This window comes from Oreochromis aureus, linkage group 9 (genome assembly GCF_013358895.1).
Source record: "Oreochromis aureus strain Israel breed Guangdong linkage group 9, ZZ_aureus, whole genome shotgun sequence".
Lineage (NCBI taxonomy): Eukaryota > Metazoa > Chordata > Actinopteri > Cichliformes > Cichlidae > Oreochromis > Oreochromis aureus.
This window is the reverse complement of record NC_052950.1, coordinates 21,365,514-21,381,101: the sequence shown is the minus strand read 5'-3', so window position 1 is coordinate 21,381,101 and position 15,588 is coordinate 21,365,514. Positions and strand designations below refer to the sequence as shown.

At 39.3% G+C, this 15,588-nt stretch overlaps 1 protein-coding gene across 1 annotated transcript; it reads right to left on the bottom strand.

Annotated features, from left to right (window-relative positions):
* Positions 1 to 5,363: 5,363 nt before the first annotated feature.
* On the bottom strand, positions 5,364 to 10,868 carry adcyap1a (adenylate cyclase activating polypeptide 1a). The gene is made up of 7 exons (XM_031751267.2): positions 10,577 to 10,868; positions 10,252 to 10,356; positions 9,561 to 9,695; positions 8,737 to 8,841; positions 7,783 to 7,917; positions 7,094 to 7,214; positions 5,364 to 5,676 (listed from the first exon to the last, which is right to left on the bottom strand). The coding sequence occupies exons 2-7, from the start codon at positions 10,347 to 10,349 to the stop codon at positions 5,668 to 5,670; spliced, it is 603 nt and encodes a 200-aa protein (XP_031607127.1). The 5' UTR covers positions 10,350 to 10,356; positions 10,577 to 10,868; the 3' UTR covers positions 5,364 to 5,667.
* Between the last annotated feature and the right edge of the window lie 4,720 nt (positions 10,869 to 15,588).

Here is a 15,588-nt window from a genome sequence, read left to right as displayed (position 1 = left end):
TATATTTACCAGAAATGCAGCATATTATAATATTAGCCATATTATGACTCTTCTGGAAATTATCTCTTCTGTACATAGGAAACTGTGTGTGTGTGTGTGTGTGTGTGTGTGTGTGTGTGTGTGTGTGTGTGTGTGTGTGTGTGTGTGTGTGTGTGTGGTGCAGACACTGCGTCACAAAACAGGCTTAGTAATGTCAGTTATGCAACACAAAGTTTGCTGCTGATCACATACCTGACTGGCTGCAGCAACCCTGATTGTACTGACTTTACCAAGGTTGTCTTTTGATGCTGTAAATTGAATTTTTCATTTGCAAGAAAGAGGAATGTGTTGGGGGGTTCTATTTCAGAAGTTAAATAGTGTTACATAGAACAGATGGCGAAAGTAGTGTTTGAGAACAGTCTGAAAGCTGTTTCAGGGGCGTTTTCATGCCCAAAACAATCAGATTTTCTAATCTGAAGAAGAAGATTCGAAGAAGTTAATATGAAAATACAACACAACAAAAAATGTCAACAGTACTGGGCAACAAGATTACAAGCTTTGTTAACTAATTTTAACCCACGTAGTGTAGATATTAGAGGCAAAGCCTAACGGTGATATATGAGCCTAAAAATTACTACTGGCAAATACTTCTATTATCTTTGTTTTTTCTGGCAATGTGTCTGAAACATGGTGTAATAGCACAAGTAGACAAGAGTCGTTTGTCAGCAAACTGGCTAAATAATGTCAGTTTCTTGGTTAACTTTAAATTGATAATTTGCAACAGTATTACAAAAAATACAACAAAATGAGATATGAGCTGTAGGAGTCACTAAGAAATGATGCATTTCAACAGCGTAAACTTAGCAATAGCTTTCCCTGATGAATGAACTTTTGCACCGTGCTGCCTCGGGGGGGTGGCACTGATGAAAAGGTTGCATGTGGATTCCCCCTCCAAAGCTGTCACTCACACAGCCTCCCTGAGAAGCAAGGGGGATCCTGGGCTGATGCAATGAGTTTAGGTTGTAGAATATGAGTTGGAGGGAAAAGGAGAATCTTAGTATTTTAGGCAGCGATTTGCCAACAACAAAGCTTATTTTCTCCTAGACAGCGTTGAAAAGTGTTGTGTGTGATCTTTTATCCAATGGCTTAGGATAATGAAAAATCATTTGTGATTTTGTGCGCAGCACTGCTACATATATGTTTATTGTTCTGGATATTTCACCTTGAAGTGTAGAGTATAGCACAGCTTGCAAACACACTTTCCATAACCCTGACAAACAAACACAGTTGCCAAATTGTAAAAATGTGTCTTTCTCCACAGAATCCAAGGTTGTGAATGTTGCATTACTGTAATACAGTCATGTGAAAAAGAATGTTTTCGGGAGACTTGATGCAATACTATGAAAAACTGAGTGGACCCCTTGATTCAGTAGCTTGTAGAGCCACCTTTAGCAGCAATAACCTGAACTAATGGTTTTCTGTATGATTGTCAGTCCTTCATATTATTGTGGAGGAATTTTGCAACACTGCATCAGTTCGTTGACCAAACATCTTTGGTTGGTCTTCTGTCCAAAGAACATTGGTCCAGAAGTCTTGTGATTTACTCAGATGCAACTTTGCAAACCCAAGCTGTGCTGCCATGTTTGTTTCAGAGAGAAGAGAATTTCCCTTGACAGCCCTTCCAGACAAGCCATACTTGTTGAGTCATTTAACATGCTAATTGAGGCCTGTAGAGTCTGAGATATAGCTCTTGGGGTTTTGCAGTTTCTCTGAGTATTGCACATTCTGACCTCGGGGTGAAAAGTTTCTTTTTCACATGACTCTAAGTGTTAATTATATTTATGTCATAAAGACTTTTCAGAAATATTACTCCTATTACTACTGCCCCAGAACACTGCCAACAATGACCCTGAAAACTAACAGCTGATAGATCAGTGTTCCATAGCAAGCTAACTCTCCTTTGCTTTGACAAAATGAAAGCTAGTTTCTAAACTTGATGCGCTAACAAGTCTCTCAGTTTTTTGACAGCTACTAGCATAGCATAGATTGAAGGATAACATGCAAAAACACTTCTTTAAACCCTCATATATACAAGTACACAGTATAAAAATGCATAGACGTGTTTGTTCTTCTGAAACCAAAGACAGTATGAAAGATGGATGTCGTAAGGTTGATGCTACCCATTGCTTTCAGGAATCTCCGTCACCAAAACTTTTTGGATGATCAGTACCACACAACACAAGCATCTAGACTGTGAACAGACTCAGTTCAATGACTTGAAATAGTGGATGAAGCCTAGCAAACTCCAATCAGCTCCACCTGTCTGTGTGGGATGTGTGTCCATTAATGTGTCCACACGCCTAACTCAATTATCCAGGTGGATGACTTCTAAAACAAATATAAAAGTTCTCACAAATGACAAAACTAATCGTAGAAGACAGGCTGTAGATGTCCTTTTTAATGCTGTAAAGTTGGACATTTTAATGCGTGACACAATGGGGATTAACTTGGAGGCAGCCTCAAGTGGTCACTAGAGGAACTGCAGTTTCTGCCACTTATCTTTTGGCTCCCTTTCAGCTCTGGAGGTTGCCTCTTGCTTGAAACAGATGGGAAAGTGGCAGTCGTGTACTGACGTTCTATGTTCAGAATATTTAAATTATGTTTTGCCCTCCAGAGCTTTGCACTGGTGACATGACTGACTGTTAGGAATGCAGTTTATCTCCCTGGTGCTACCACCCTCTCCATTATGCCAACATCTTTTTCAAATATGGTCACTTGTGGTCATAAAAAAAATCAAATGCCAAGAGCAGTAGGAGTCCACTGACCAGTGAGTGACAGTGACTTTCTTACACAGTTAAATACAACCACACAGAGTTTTAGTATGACTGCAAACTTATTCCTGGTGCTTTATTCTTATTTCCTGTCATATGCTTAACTTATTCAGGACTCAAGTTTTTCATATAAGATGCATTTTCACTTTCATTTTCTTATTTGCTCCTACAGTGTTGCTACTTTACCACATATTTACGTGTTTTGCTTTTGTGATTTATTTGTGTGAGTGCCCGTTATGAATCACTACCCATTACTCAATCTCTGCTCGCCTGTATGAGAGCCTGTTTATCAGCCCCTCCCTGCGCCTTGCAATTTCAGCCTGTAGAAGACAACATAGCTGAGACTGGTGCCATTTGAGTGAAATATATCCACTGTGATCTTTTGGTACTCAGGAAAGCCACTGGCACCCCACCCACTTGCAACGCATCCTCCTGGGACTGGTTGCCTGGCAACACTGGCTGATTGGGTTAGCAGGGTTAAGAAAGGGTCTGGCACGGGCCAAAGGAATCAGATCACTCCCATTGATCATCCTCTCTCTGCGCTCCGCTGAGAGCTGAGGCCGCAGCCATGAAAATCAAAGCCCTGCCTTCATGTCTGAGAGGGGGTTATTACGCACACAGGGGAGCCGAGAGAGACACAGCAGGCTTTGTGTGGTCGCACAGTCTAACATCCCATAACGCGTAAGGCGGTGTCCTGCTGCAACTACTCACTGTCGCAAGTGATGTGATTGTAATTGATGCCCTTTAAAGAGATTTCAGGCAATACAGAGGGCCGGTCTGAAGAGCGGGGGACGTGCAGACAAGCCTTCAATCTATAGAAAAGGTCCTTCTCTCTTCTGCCCTATTATCAGATATTATGAAATATGGGGATCTATTTAAGGTCATTAGCTGGAATTGAGACAGACACACAAGTTTTAAAGGGTGTCACTTGTGAGGAAAAGACGAGAGCTGAGGGCTACAGGGTGGGTGGTGGTATTCCAAATGCCATCGGCTGCTCCAACAACGCAGGAGTCTCGGCAGGAGGGAGACACACTGGGCTGATAGAGATTCACATCGTACTATTTTTATAATTCATTCATAGTGATAGTCACCACATAGATCATAAACGTGTGCATTTTGTAGATTTACAGTAGCATCCTGCTGACGCTGTTATTAAAGTTTACCAGAAACAACAGACGTCTTTCGCAGCTGATAATGAAAACTTTAACAACTCAAACTGCAGTTTGAACACCTCAGAATAAGTGTTAGGACCCAAACAAGGTCTACGTTTGGCCAGGAAGGGGCACTGAAGATAAACTGTGAAGTCCACATCTGCTAACATATAGCTACTGGAAAAAGTGAGCAAGTATTGGAAGAGTTGTTAGCAATGTTTAACCAAAAGCACTGGTCCATATACGTTCTAGTGATATACTGTGTGAATATATATGCATATTATGTTGGAGTCTCATTTTGGGGGTTTTTTTGTAGTCTTTTACAGATTGAAAATTGTTGCATCACCCTGGCCTGCAGCTGTTTCGATGATTCCTTCACCTTTATGTTACAAGGAAGAAGATTCTTAGGGATATAAAAGGAAGCACCTCCCATATTGGTTTGGACATTTCATTTTTTAAAAACATGTGGATGTATGCATGTACCCCGTACTTTCTGTTCAAAACCAGCCCACACCAGTTCTTTTTTTCACAGAGTGCCAGTACCAGTGTTCAGACAGCCCAACTGTTCCACCAGTCCTGCAGGCCTTTGGTCGCGACTGCTGAAGTCCCAGAGAGGTGTAAAGTGCAGCGAGGCAGTGTGTGGCGCAGGCTGGGTGATCCCTCCCACGTCTCTTTACTCATGCTCTCCCGAGGGGAGGTAGACACCCGGCCAACTGGTGTCACAGTTCCTCCGCCAAACTGACTGAGTCACGGTGAAAATGGGGCAGAGACTTGGATCCTTTGGTCTCCCTTTCACCAGCTTTTCTTTGTTTCTGCAGTTCAGTGGGTTTTTCTTGCAACAAAATTAAACCCGTGTTGATAAAGAAGCAATGTCTGTTTCCTATTTTGGTTATTCCGACAAAAATTCCACTCCTTGGTTCATTTGCATGATGTCGTTTTGTCTTATCTGGCTATGTGCAGTTTATTTGATATTTCATGCTGCTAATGTTTCACCATTGTTCTTTAACCAGATTTTTTTTTTCTTTTAATTTATATGTCCTTTCTCATGTACTGTAACATCCCTTCAAAACTGTTGAGCGGATGGTCTCTTTCCTTTGAAAGAATGTGGTGATTTAGGTTTCATCACTAGTTAGCGTCCTCTCAAAAGTTATGAGTTCTGTTGATACTGGCTTCAAAGATTAGACGAAATTTTTTGTTGTTTACAAAAATTTATTCATACAAATCTTACAACACGTTTTTTTTTTTTTTTAAACATTTATTGAGTTGACCCTTGCAGACGGCCATTCGAAGATGTAGTCTAATATTCACTTTCCACACAGTAAATATATATATATATATATATATATCTTTGAAGATTATTTCATTTTTGTAAGGCTATTGGCGCTTTGAATTACCATACATATAATGTTTTATGGAGTACGGGAAACTGCTTCTTCTCTTTATTTTCACAAAAAATCCACATCTAGTGCTCTAAACACAAAGTGCAAAAAGAAAGCAGCGCAAGCAACAGTGCTTGACGTCTAAGATGAATGATGCTTAAGACTATATCAAACATCTGTGTAACACAAAAACAACAGCAACAACAACAAAAGGGTGAAATGTAAGCTGATGATGTGCAGCATTGTAGGGCCACTAAATAGCCATCTAGGATTCATGGCGATTTTAAAGTCGATGCAAGGCACCACAGCCGCAAACTGCTTCCTGCGTCACAAACCCTAGAGGGGAATGCAAAATTAAAGAAAGATTGATACAGTAAACACAAATTGGAGACGTTTACCCTGCTGTTATTCCTTCCTAACACATTTGGTAAGAAGTGTGCAGATTGGAGGGGCGGCGGGGGACCACTAAGACTTTGGTTTTGGTCTAACCATGCTGGTTGTATAAACTTGCCCTGATCCCTTTCAAAATCAGCATGTTCTTTGTCATTTGACCCACCCCTGCTTCCCTTACTTCAGTTCTCTTTGTGTGTTTCTAACCCTGCTTACATCATATCCTCATTCTCTTTTTTTTAATATAATCAATCATTGTGGCTTTTGCCGTATAAAGATACTAGAAAATGAATCATCCACAGTTATTTTTTTCTCACACACAAGTCAACAGTAGATTACAAAAATCTCCTTTGCCTAAGTAACAAACCCATAAAGTATGACATTAGATTGGGAAACTCTTGCCAGTACATTCAGAAAGGACATACAGCTTTGTGTAGAAATGTGAGGGAAAAGTGAGGAAAACAGAACACAAAACAACATCCAGAAATGAAAGGCGTGTATGTTTGTAGTAGTCAGAAAGCAAGCAAAACCATCTAGTTGGAGTCGTCTGCACAGATGCGGTGGCTAGTGCAATTACTTTAATCATGCAATCTACTGTAGTTTTTACATCGGTTCACATGACAGAGAATGGAAGCACAATAGACCCAGAAGGTTCAAACACAAAGCTTCAAACTGCCTCGTTATGTCTCTCACAAAGAACTGATGAATAAGTTACCATGTAACAAGTATCATTTCTTTTTTTTTTCCTTTTAAATTTGCCTGATGGTGCTTGAGATGTTAGTGATACTTATTATATGGGCAGAGAGGCGTGAGAAAACCTTTAGCAGAATAAGAGGTTTCCAAAACACAGAATCCAGAAAACACAAGATTGGCACTTTACATGAGTCAAAGGTGTGTGTGTGTGTGTGTGTGTGTGTGTGTGTGTGTGTGTGTGTGTGTGTGTGTGTGTGTGTGTGTGTGTGTGTGTGTGTGTGTGTGTGTGTGTGTGTGTGTGCTCACTTTGTAAACACTGAGGAAGAAAAAGGGCAAGAAAAACCTCAAAAGTACTCTGGTCTTCATCTCAGATTTGGAGGCTTTTATTTTGACAAGCCTCCCAAATTTACTTTAACAAAATTGGCATTTTTTTCCAGCCAACTAAAATTACTTTTTTTTTTCATCTCTCCACACTTTTTTGTGTGGATAGATGCGTTAATTAAAAGTAAAAATCTGTGAGAGTCTAGAGAGACAGGAGCACAGATGAGGTGGAAGAAGAGTTTGAGTTTCGAGTGTTTGAAACGAGAGCTGAAGGTGAGGAGGGAAAAAAAGGAGGGGCGTAAGAAGCCCCTTGCAAGGACACGGCCTCAGGAAAGAGCCTGAAACTCACCGGGATTTCGGGAGAGAACTGTTTCAGCCATTCTCCCAAAAAAGCCTCAAACTCATCCCCGTCCGGGAGGGCATCAAAGTCTATTTCTTGTAGGATATGGTGAAAACCTATGTCTTCAAGGCTGTTGTGAATAAAGACAACTAAACTCTTAATGTCACGTCACAAAAAGCAGCATTCAATACATTGATTGTCTTTTAAACTATTTATTTTCCTCACATTCATGTCTCATTGCTAATTGTTTAAAAGACAGGGCTGTTGGAGCATATCAGTCATGTCAGACAACTGTGTCCCCTCAATAAATTAGCCTAAAATAAGTAAATCAATGAATACAGAAATAGAGGATAAATTTTCTTAAATCAACAACAACAAAACAAACAAACAAACAAAGAAAAATTGGTCCACAAAGTAGATACTGTATGTGCGTTCTCAAGTGCTTTAAGTACAAAATAAAAAGCAATATTATTATCAAAATATTCATTTTAATGGCTTACTTCATACATAAATACATGTTTAAGAACACAAAAGCGATCGACTGATTGGTCAGATTTCAAAATGACTTCATCTGGGGCTGCACACACTTTGTTTTTGTTTTTTTTGTTTTTGTTTTTGTTTTGTTTTTCAGGAGAGGAGGAGGAAGATGCTACAAATATGCCAGCCGCCGTCCTTTGTTTCTAATTCTCTGTCTATACCTTTTCCCAAGGACCGCCGCCAGGTATTTCTTGACTGCCATTTGCTTTCTGTAGCGGCTGTAGCTGTCTGTGAAGATCCCATCTGAGTGTCGCTTGGAGAGGGGCTCTGAGCTGTCATCCAACATTTTCCCCCCGCTGTGGGAGAGACAAGAGGCGGGTCTCACTACCAGCACACTGATACATGATGCATTCACATGACCCCACCCACGCAACCCACCCATATGTACAGCCTGTGGTGCTAAATCTATTTTGTTTGTGTTTTTCCTTAAAAGGAAAATCATTGGATAACCACATTCCTCCTTTTTGATCACCAGCCAGGAGAGCTGTGCATACACTCACTCTGCATCCTCAGTTTAAAACATTTGTTGGAGATTTTCTGACAAAAACAGGCAGCATGGTAGTGAGCACAAGAATGATCTTACAAAGGCTTTTTCCACACTGATTCATGTTCCCTCTGCTTAACTTTTGACCCACCCCTTCACTATTTTTCATGCCTGCACTGAGATGTGATGGGCCTGCTCATAAGGCTATAGAGGAACTGCAACCCCTCCACACACCCCACACACCCCCACCCCTCCTTCCACCGGGAACCATTGGGATTCAGTCCCCATAAATAATTCATTTGGAGATAAATTTAAACTTGTGCGGCTTAATTCTTCCCTTTGCGCCTTTAGATTGCAGCCAGCTCAGAAAATGACACTTCCCAAATCAATCAAGTGCCCATTTGTATTCCCCCTGACGATTTTTTATAGCATTAATAAAGGCTGATTCAGAGGGCGAGGGCGATTTATTTAGCAGCACGCTGGGAGATAATGGGACCACAGACATATACAGTACGTATAACAGCGTGAATTATGAGTTTTTAAAGAAAACCAAAGGGGAACAAAACACACATAGGACAGAACACATTTAATATAAGAAAAGAAGAGGTGACAACCAAGAAGAAGCTCTTACCCTACACGTTTTGCCATCAGAGAATGAAGGTATTTCCTTGCTGATAACTGACCCAGCGCTTTCCTGTAGGCTTTATTAAACATGCCGTCTGCATGTCTTTCCGTTCTGGGATGATAGATAGCCACACAGTAAAATCACCACACAATGTCAAGTCGCTACACTGCAAAAAATATCCATCGTAAATCGATTATTTAGGCCTAAAACTGGCTCTTTTTTTTTTTTTAACCTCCCTCCACCCTTTAAGTAAAAACTCTACGAGTCACTATGAGATCATTTCCTTTGTGATTTACAGTAAATCCGTAAAAAGCACAATTTTCCCCAAGATATTCCTCTTGATTCAAAATTACTATGTTTTTTTTTTTTAGCTTATTTAAAGAAAAACAAGCTTTTGAGTCTTCACGGGAGGTAAATTCAGCGCATCCTGACGCAGAGAGACGTTGCTGATTCCCCACCACCACCACCACCTTTTTTCTTGGAAATTGAAGATATTCATCATCATCTCTATCCTTTCATTAAAGTTTAAGGACTTTAATCAATGAATTTTCCCCGGGAAATCGTTTCAAAGAAGATTGATTTTTGTTGTTGTTGTTTTTGTTAAAGCTTCAAAACAAAAAAAATGATTAAAATAAAACCTTCGTGTTTGAAGTTACAAAATCTCGACAATACATTGATTAACACGTAACATACACATACATGGACATAAATAGGGACTGTACGGCGATGAGATGTTCAACATGGATGTCTGCAACGTTGAGTGAGAAAGAGAGAGAGCGAGAAAGAGAGAAGGGGTGGGGGGAGTTTTTTGTAGCCGATATGAAAGTCACCTTTTTTCCGGAGGGTAGTACAAAGTGTAGACGTCGTCAGCGACAGACGGAGCGCTCCTCGCCTCCAGTTGATCTCTGTCGTAATCCAGGGACGGTAAGGAATTGCCGTCCTCATCATAAACATCGCCGTCAAGTCTGAATAAAAGTAAGAATGGACAGTTTTTCCCAGTTTATCTTCACATCTGCACTTCATGTAGCATATTATTCGCATATTCACATGAAATTCTTACTCAGAAAGAAGATGACACATCAGGAGTTTCAGGAACTCTTTTCACAACATTTTTTAAAAATGTTGGAATTAAAAGGATTAGTCACACAAAATTTTCTTAAATAATTGGGATTTAAACTTGTTTAAACCCAGTAAAGTATTTTCTACCAATCATTCAATCACATAAATCCGGTGGATTAATGGCTGCAGGTCAGGTTGAGACGCCGTAGTTCACTGCCTCAGTAGCCTAAATTTCATTACCGCCGCTCCCTGGTGAATGTTTCTCAGCCCTATGGATTGGCTGTCAGATGATGTTATCCAGTAATCCAATCGGCTATTATACTCCCCGACATAACTAACTCCAAAGCAGATAAGCTCGTTAGCCTGTGCCCTGCGGGTGCTCGGTGCCCACCAGGAGCTGCACATGAACGACAAATCAGCGACTGAAAAGTGAAACTTAAAGACGTATAAGAGCATACATACCTAAGACTGGGAAAGCTAAGCCCCACAGGTGAGCTGTTGACGCTGTAATGCATTATGATTCCATAGATGAATAATGCTAAAGTCGCTTTACTAGACATTGTCCTGCTGCAAAAGAAAAAAAGCGGCATCAAGTCAGTAAACAGGTAAACGAATCTACTCACAGCACAGTTCTACGATCAGGTAGGTTCACTTTAGCTGCTTTCACACCACACCTGAGTTTCAAAGCAAACAGACAACCACACACCAGGACTTTGCTCTAAACTCGCCTCACTTTTACCCAACATAAAAAAGAAGAAAAAAACTCCCCAAAAGTGGCTCATCTTACCAGTTGCGAGACGCTGGACGCGATCCGCTGAAAACCTCAACTGGGAGAGTGAGATAGGATCTCTATCTCAGTCTCTCTCTCTCTCTCACTCTCTCTCCCTTCCTCCTCTCTTCCTCTGTTACTCAGCGAAGAGCTTCTTCGGTGCCCTTGTGCTTGGTCGGAGTGTGCGTAGCCCGCTGTGCACCCGCGGCTCAGTTTTGGGGAGTTTCTAAGCGGACTCGGTCGCGGTGGAGAAGAAAAGCGGCAAACATTTGTCTGCAGAAAACTTTCCTGCGTCCTGCGAACTGTACTCCCTTTGGTTTTTTTATGCATAATTCCGAAAGCATGCCTTTTTCACTTGTCACGTAGGTAAGGGGGGGGGAGTGGTGGGGGGAGGTGGGCGGCTGCGTCATCCCCCCCATCCACCTCACCAGTCCCATTAGAGTACATCCCTCTTTCGCGTCAATGAAAGACCCCCCCCCCCCAAGCCATGCCATAAAAAAAGAACGGAGTTTGAATTCAAACATTATAATTCATTAAACAGTGAATTAATGTCAATATTTGACGTCATGCCATAAATAGGATCACATGACGGGCCTAGTAGAGGTGGTGGGGAGCTGTCCAGTGCTGAAGTTTGCGTTGGGGTGCTGAAATATGACAGTCATGCTTTCTTCTAGAAAAAAATGGATCGTTTCTCCAGAGGCAACAAAGAGATGTTTCAAGGACTTAAAAAGCTGCTACGTGCTAATCGTTTTTCCTTCCTGTTTTTCAAATGTCCGCCTCTGCAGAGGAGATGAGGCTCAGTTACACAACCACATATCTAAGTATTGTTCAGAGCCTGACGTGAACTTGCTGAAGGATCCATACTGGATGGACGTTTTGGTTTGTACTCATAATTTTAGCTTTTTGCCCCACAATCTGACCTCTACAGAATAATAGCACATTTCTATAGATAGATAGATAGATAGATAAATAGATAGATTTTTGTGACAGTGTTTCTTATTTTTACTCATAAACTTTCTAAAAGGGGTTATTTAACACATATTACAGATAATCATTTGGAAGTTTCCTCAACCACAAATAAACCACTGGTGCAAAGACACGGGGTATCTGAAAACTTACAATTCAGTGACCTTTAATGACAATTTGGGGTTTCACTGATCAGCAAAACTGTGTACTATGAGCACTTTTTATACTTGTTACATTAACTATTGTCTTTGGGAGCTATCCGGTGCTGAAATATGGCTTCACGACTATTGAGAAAGCTACCTAACTGCACAGAAAATAATGCTTAACTCTTTACTTATTTCACTTTGCACTCACAATATCAGACATTTTAATAAGCATTTGAGTCAGAGTCACATTGTTGAAGCAGAGCTTTGGCTTTGCTTGATACAGTTACTTGAAATTGTTTAAGTCATAAGTGAAAAACCTGATTGTGGAGAGAGAAAAAACTGCTTATATTCTCCACTTAAAAAATATAATTACAAACCAACAATATGGATGCAACACCATACTGTTGAAGCTTGTCAGCGTGGAGCTACTGTGTGTAAAGGAATTTGGTTGAGTGGTTCTCAGCCCAGAGGAAAAGACACTCCAAAAGGTCAGAAGATAATGAGGCAGGAAAGGAGAAAATACAGAGTTCTGCTCTGCTTTATTCTAACTGTTCCTTTTGTGGTCACACATTTTATCCTTTTATCTATTTAAGGCTTTAAGGGTTATTTTAATGAGATCATCTGACAAACATACATCCTAAAAATGTCTTTCTGATATGCTGTATTCAATGAATGAGAAACGTGTAACATAAAGAGAGCGAATTTACAACAGTATCTGAATTTTGAATACAAAAACATTACTTTTTTAGGTCAAGTCTTGATCTGAAAATTTTAAAGTGGCTACAGCTGTCAGAGAATTAAAAATTTAGAATAATTTTCTGTGAAATGTAAAGTTGCTGAAGTGTTAAAATTCCTTAAATGTGCAACTCTATAAGAGATTTGTGGTTTTCTTCTCATTGAGACTACTTTTACCGTTTGGGCACTATTCATTTAGAGTCAGCTGTGTCCGCTGTCCGCAGAGGAATCAGAAACATGTGTTGAATCTGTATTGGGTGATTCAGACCTGTCGATGCTCTTGACGTCATGTGACGGTGGGCTTAGTGCAAAAATAACACAATGAATACTTAAAATTTATAGCAAAAACCCCCATTTAATCTGAAAATACCTCCTGGAGCCGAGTTTCCTTCTTGTTCTTGGTGAGCACTGCGCCCCAGTGGCTATGAAAAGACAGTGCACTGTATCATATTAGGGGCCCCAGTGATTATAAGCATAAACTGCTGGTAGATTGGCACAAAAAGTCAAAAGCAGAAGAAATCATAACACAAATGCAGACGTGTCATTGTCATTATTTGTAATGTTGTTCAATCATACTTTAAGCAAATGTTTTACTGTATTCCTGTTTGCTTTTGAGGGGTTTAATAGTGGATCACCTGCCTTTCTGACCTTTAACAGTTAAGATTACAATTAAGTTAAGTGAAGAAGATCCTGTGATGTGTTAAGTTATGTTAAAATGAACCACAGTCGTCCCTATAACTTCCCAATTACTCATTAAGCTTTGATTGCCTCTTAATAATATTGAATCAATATTAATATTGATGCTACCAAGATATATCTGCTTTCATAATTACTATCACTCGGATCAGAGCATGGATCAGAACATTTCCCACCATTCACGATGCATGACTGACAAGACCTTTGAAGCTCCTTCCTGTCATAAACACGGTGGAATATTAATAAATTTGCTACCCTGAACAGTCATTTAATTCTTTACTGTCCGTATTTTATGTTCAACTGTAAACTGTTTAAAATTATTGTTTTCTTTTGGTCCAGATTTTATTGTAGCAAACAATCGTTAAATCCAGTTTCCAGTATTCAGTTAGCACATATTATATTTTATATACTGTAAGTAGCGAACGAAGTTACAGTAAAAGAAAATATGCTCTTGTTTGATTAGAAGGGTCAGCAAACAGGAGCTTCCTTGGCTTCACACTGTTTAATATCTCCTGCTTGGAAAGAGAGATCTGAACAATCACAGCGGACCACGATGAGCTTTATCACCCCAAACAAGACAAGAGAGGAACATATGACTCATTCTAATTTTAGCACTGTTAGCTTTTTATAGCGCCTTCTGGTGCTGACATGTTGTGTTGAAAGAGTTTTATTAATGTTACAGTCTCACAGTTCAAGTAGGCAGTACTCAGCTTTTACAATGACAAGTGTTGACAGAATGTGGCAGACGTGGCTTTTGAAAATCTTATTTGCAAGATGTACATGTCTGTATCAACAGTGTTTACACATTGTACACATTCAGCTTCCTTATGTTAACAAAAACTGATCCTAATACTGTAAACCATAAAAATGTAAGGTTCATTACTTAAACATGTCCTTATGCATAGGCTATAGTCCCAACTAAAGGGGTAATGAGTTATCCCTCATTTCTTTATTTTTTGCAAGGAAAATAGGAAATGGGTGCAGGGATGTGCCACTCTACGTGGAAATATAGTATATAATGCAAAAAAAAAGAAAGATATTACACAGTTCTAATGAGCTTGGAAGTCAATGACCACTTTTATTCTTCAGTACAGCCTGAACTCTGACAAAGAAAGCTTTAAATCAGAAGTGCTGACTCCATTAGCAAACCCTAGCTACTAAAATAGAAAAAGTTTTAATCCATCTAGACCAACCCGGTTTCATCAAAACCAGAAAACTTAGTAAGTCTCACCTCTAAACACCATATCAAAAATATCAAAAATAGTATCATCAGATGCAGAAAAGGCATCTAATAAAGTTAACTGGACATTACTGTTCAGCACTCTACACAGACTGGGTTTTGGAGAGTTGTTCATCGACTGGATAAAAATACTTGCACTTCACCCAAAAGAACAATCACCACAAATAGGGTCACATCACAAATTTAACTCTTCACCGGGGAACCAGACAAGGTTGTCTACTCTCTCCATCTTTATTTACCATTTTCATTGATCCATTTATGTGGCAATATGCCAAAATGATATATTTTAAGGAATAGAAGATAAAAACCAGTCTCTATCCAGACAATTTATTACTGTATCTACAAGACCCACATAACTCATTACAGGAAACTTTCAATATAATTATCGACTTCTCAAAAATCTCTAACTACACAATAAACTAGGATAAATCGTCCGTTCTGACGCTTTCTGAGGAGGCCTGGGATTCTGCAGCTCAGCACCCTCCCTCCCACTTCACACTGGCCATATTAAATATTAACGTATAAAATATTTAGGTATTAACATTTCAAATATTTAAAAAAAAATTAAATTTCTTTAAAAAAATCACTACATCTGAACCACTGGATCAATATTCTTACTGAATACATCCCTTTGGAGAGATGATTTAATGACTGGTACCCACTTCTGGCTCATCTCATTTTGACTCCCTGGTATAACTCCCAAACTCCCACCTTAAAGCAGATAACTCATAATTAATTGTAAAAAATGTCTTTATTTAGTCTGGATATAGATCGTTGCTCTTTAGAAAAAAAAAACTGCGTAAAGCTAGAAAATCTTATTTTTCATCAGTGATTAAAATAATAACAGCCCTATGGTTTCTCTTCAGCACTATAGCCAGGCTGACAAAAAGTCCATCTTTATTTTTTGATCATGGACTGTTTGTTGAACCTTTAGACAAAATATATAAAAATATATCAAATTTTAATCTGCATATATGAGTTTTAATTTGTATCCCATTTGCTACATTAGCTATATTTTTGCAATTTAGTCATTAAAAATGTAATGCAATTTATATCATTTTTTGAGGGTAAAAAAAAGTCACAAAGATAATGTAGAAGTCTCAAAAACTCACAAAAACACATGTATCAAATACGATACGCTTGGCTTTAATGGTTTAACAATAACTAGTAATGACATTAATTTCTTCACAAATAAAAACGTAACCATTAGAGAAAAAATTACTCATATCCATCTCATGGATTTATAA

Bases quoted from the DNA above. Each gene is read 5' to 3' on its own strand.
- adcyap1a (XM_031751267.2), bottom strand. From the start codon at position 10,349: ATGTCTAGTAAAGCGACTTTAGCATTATTCATCTATGGAATCATAATG. The intron at 7,918-8,736 runs GTAAGAGCTTCT...TCTCTCCCACAG, and splicing joins CTGATGGCAAAACGTGTAGG to CGGGGGGAAAATGTTGGATG. The intron at 7,215-7,782 runs GTATAGACAGAG...TATTCACAACAG, and splicing joins GCGGCGGTCCTTGGGAAAAG to CCTTGAAGACATAGGTTTTC.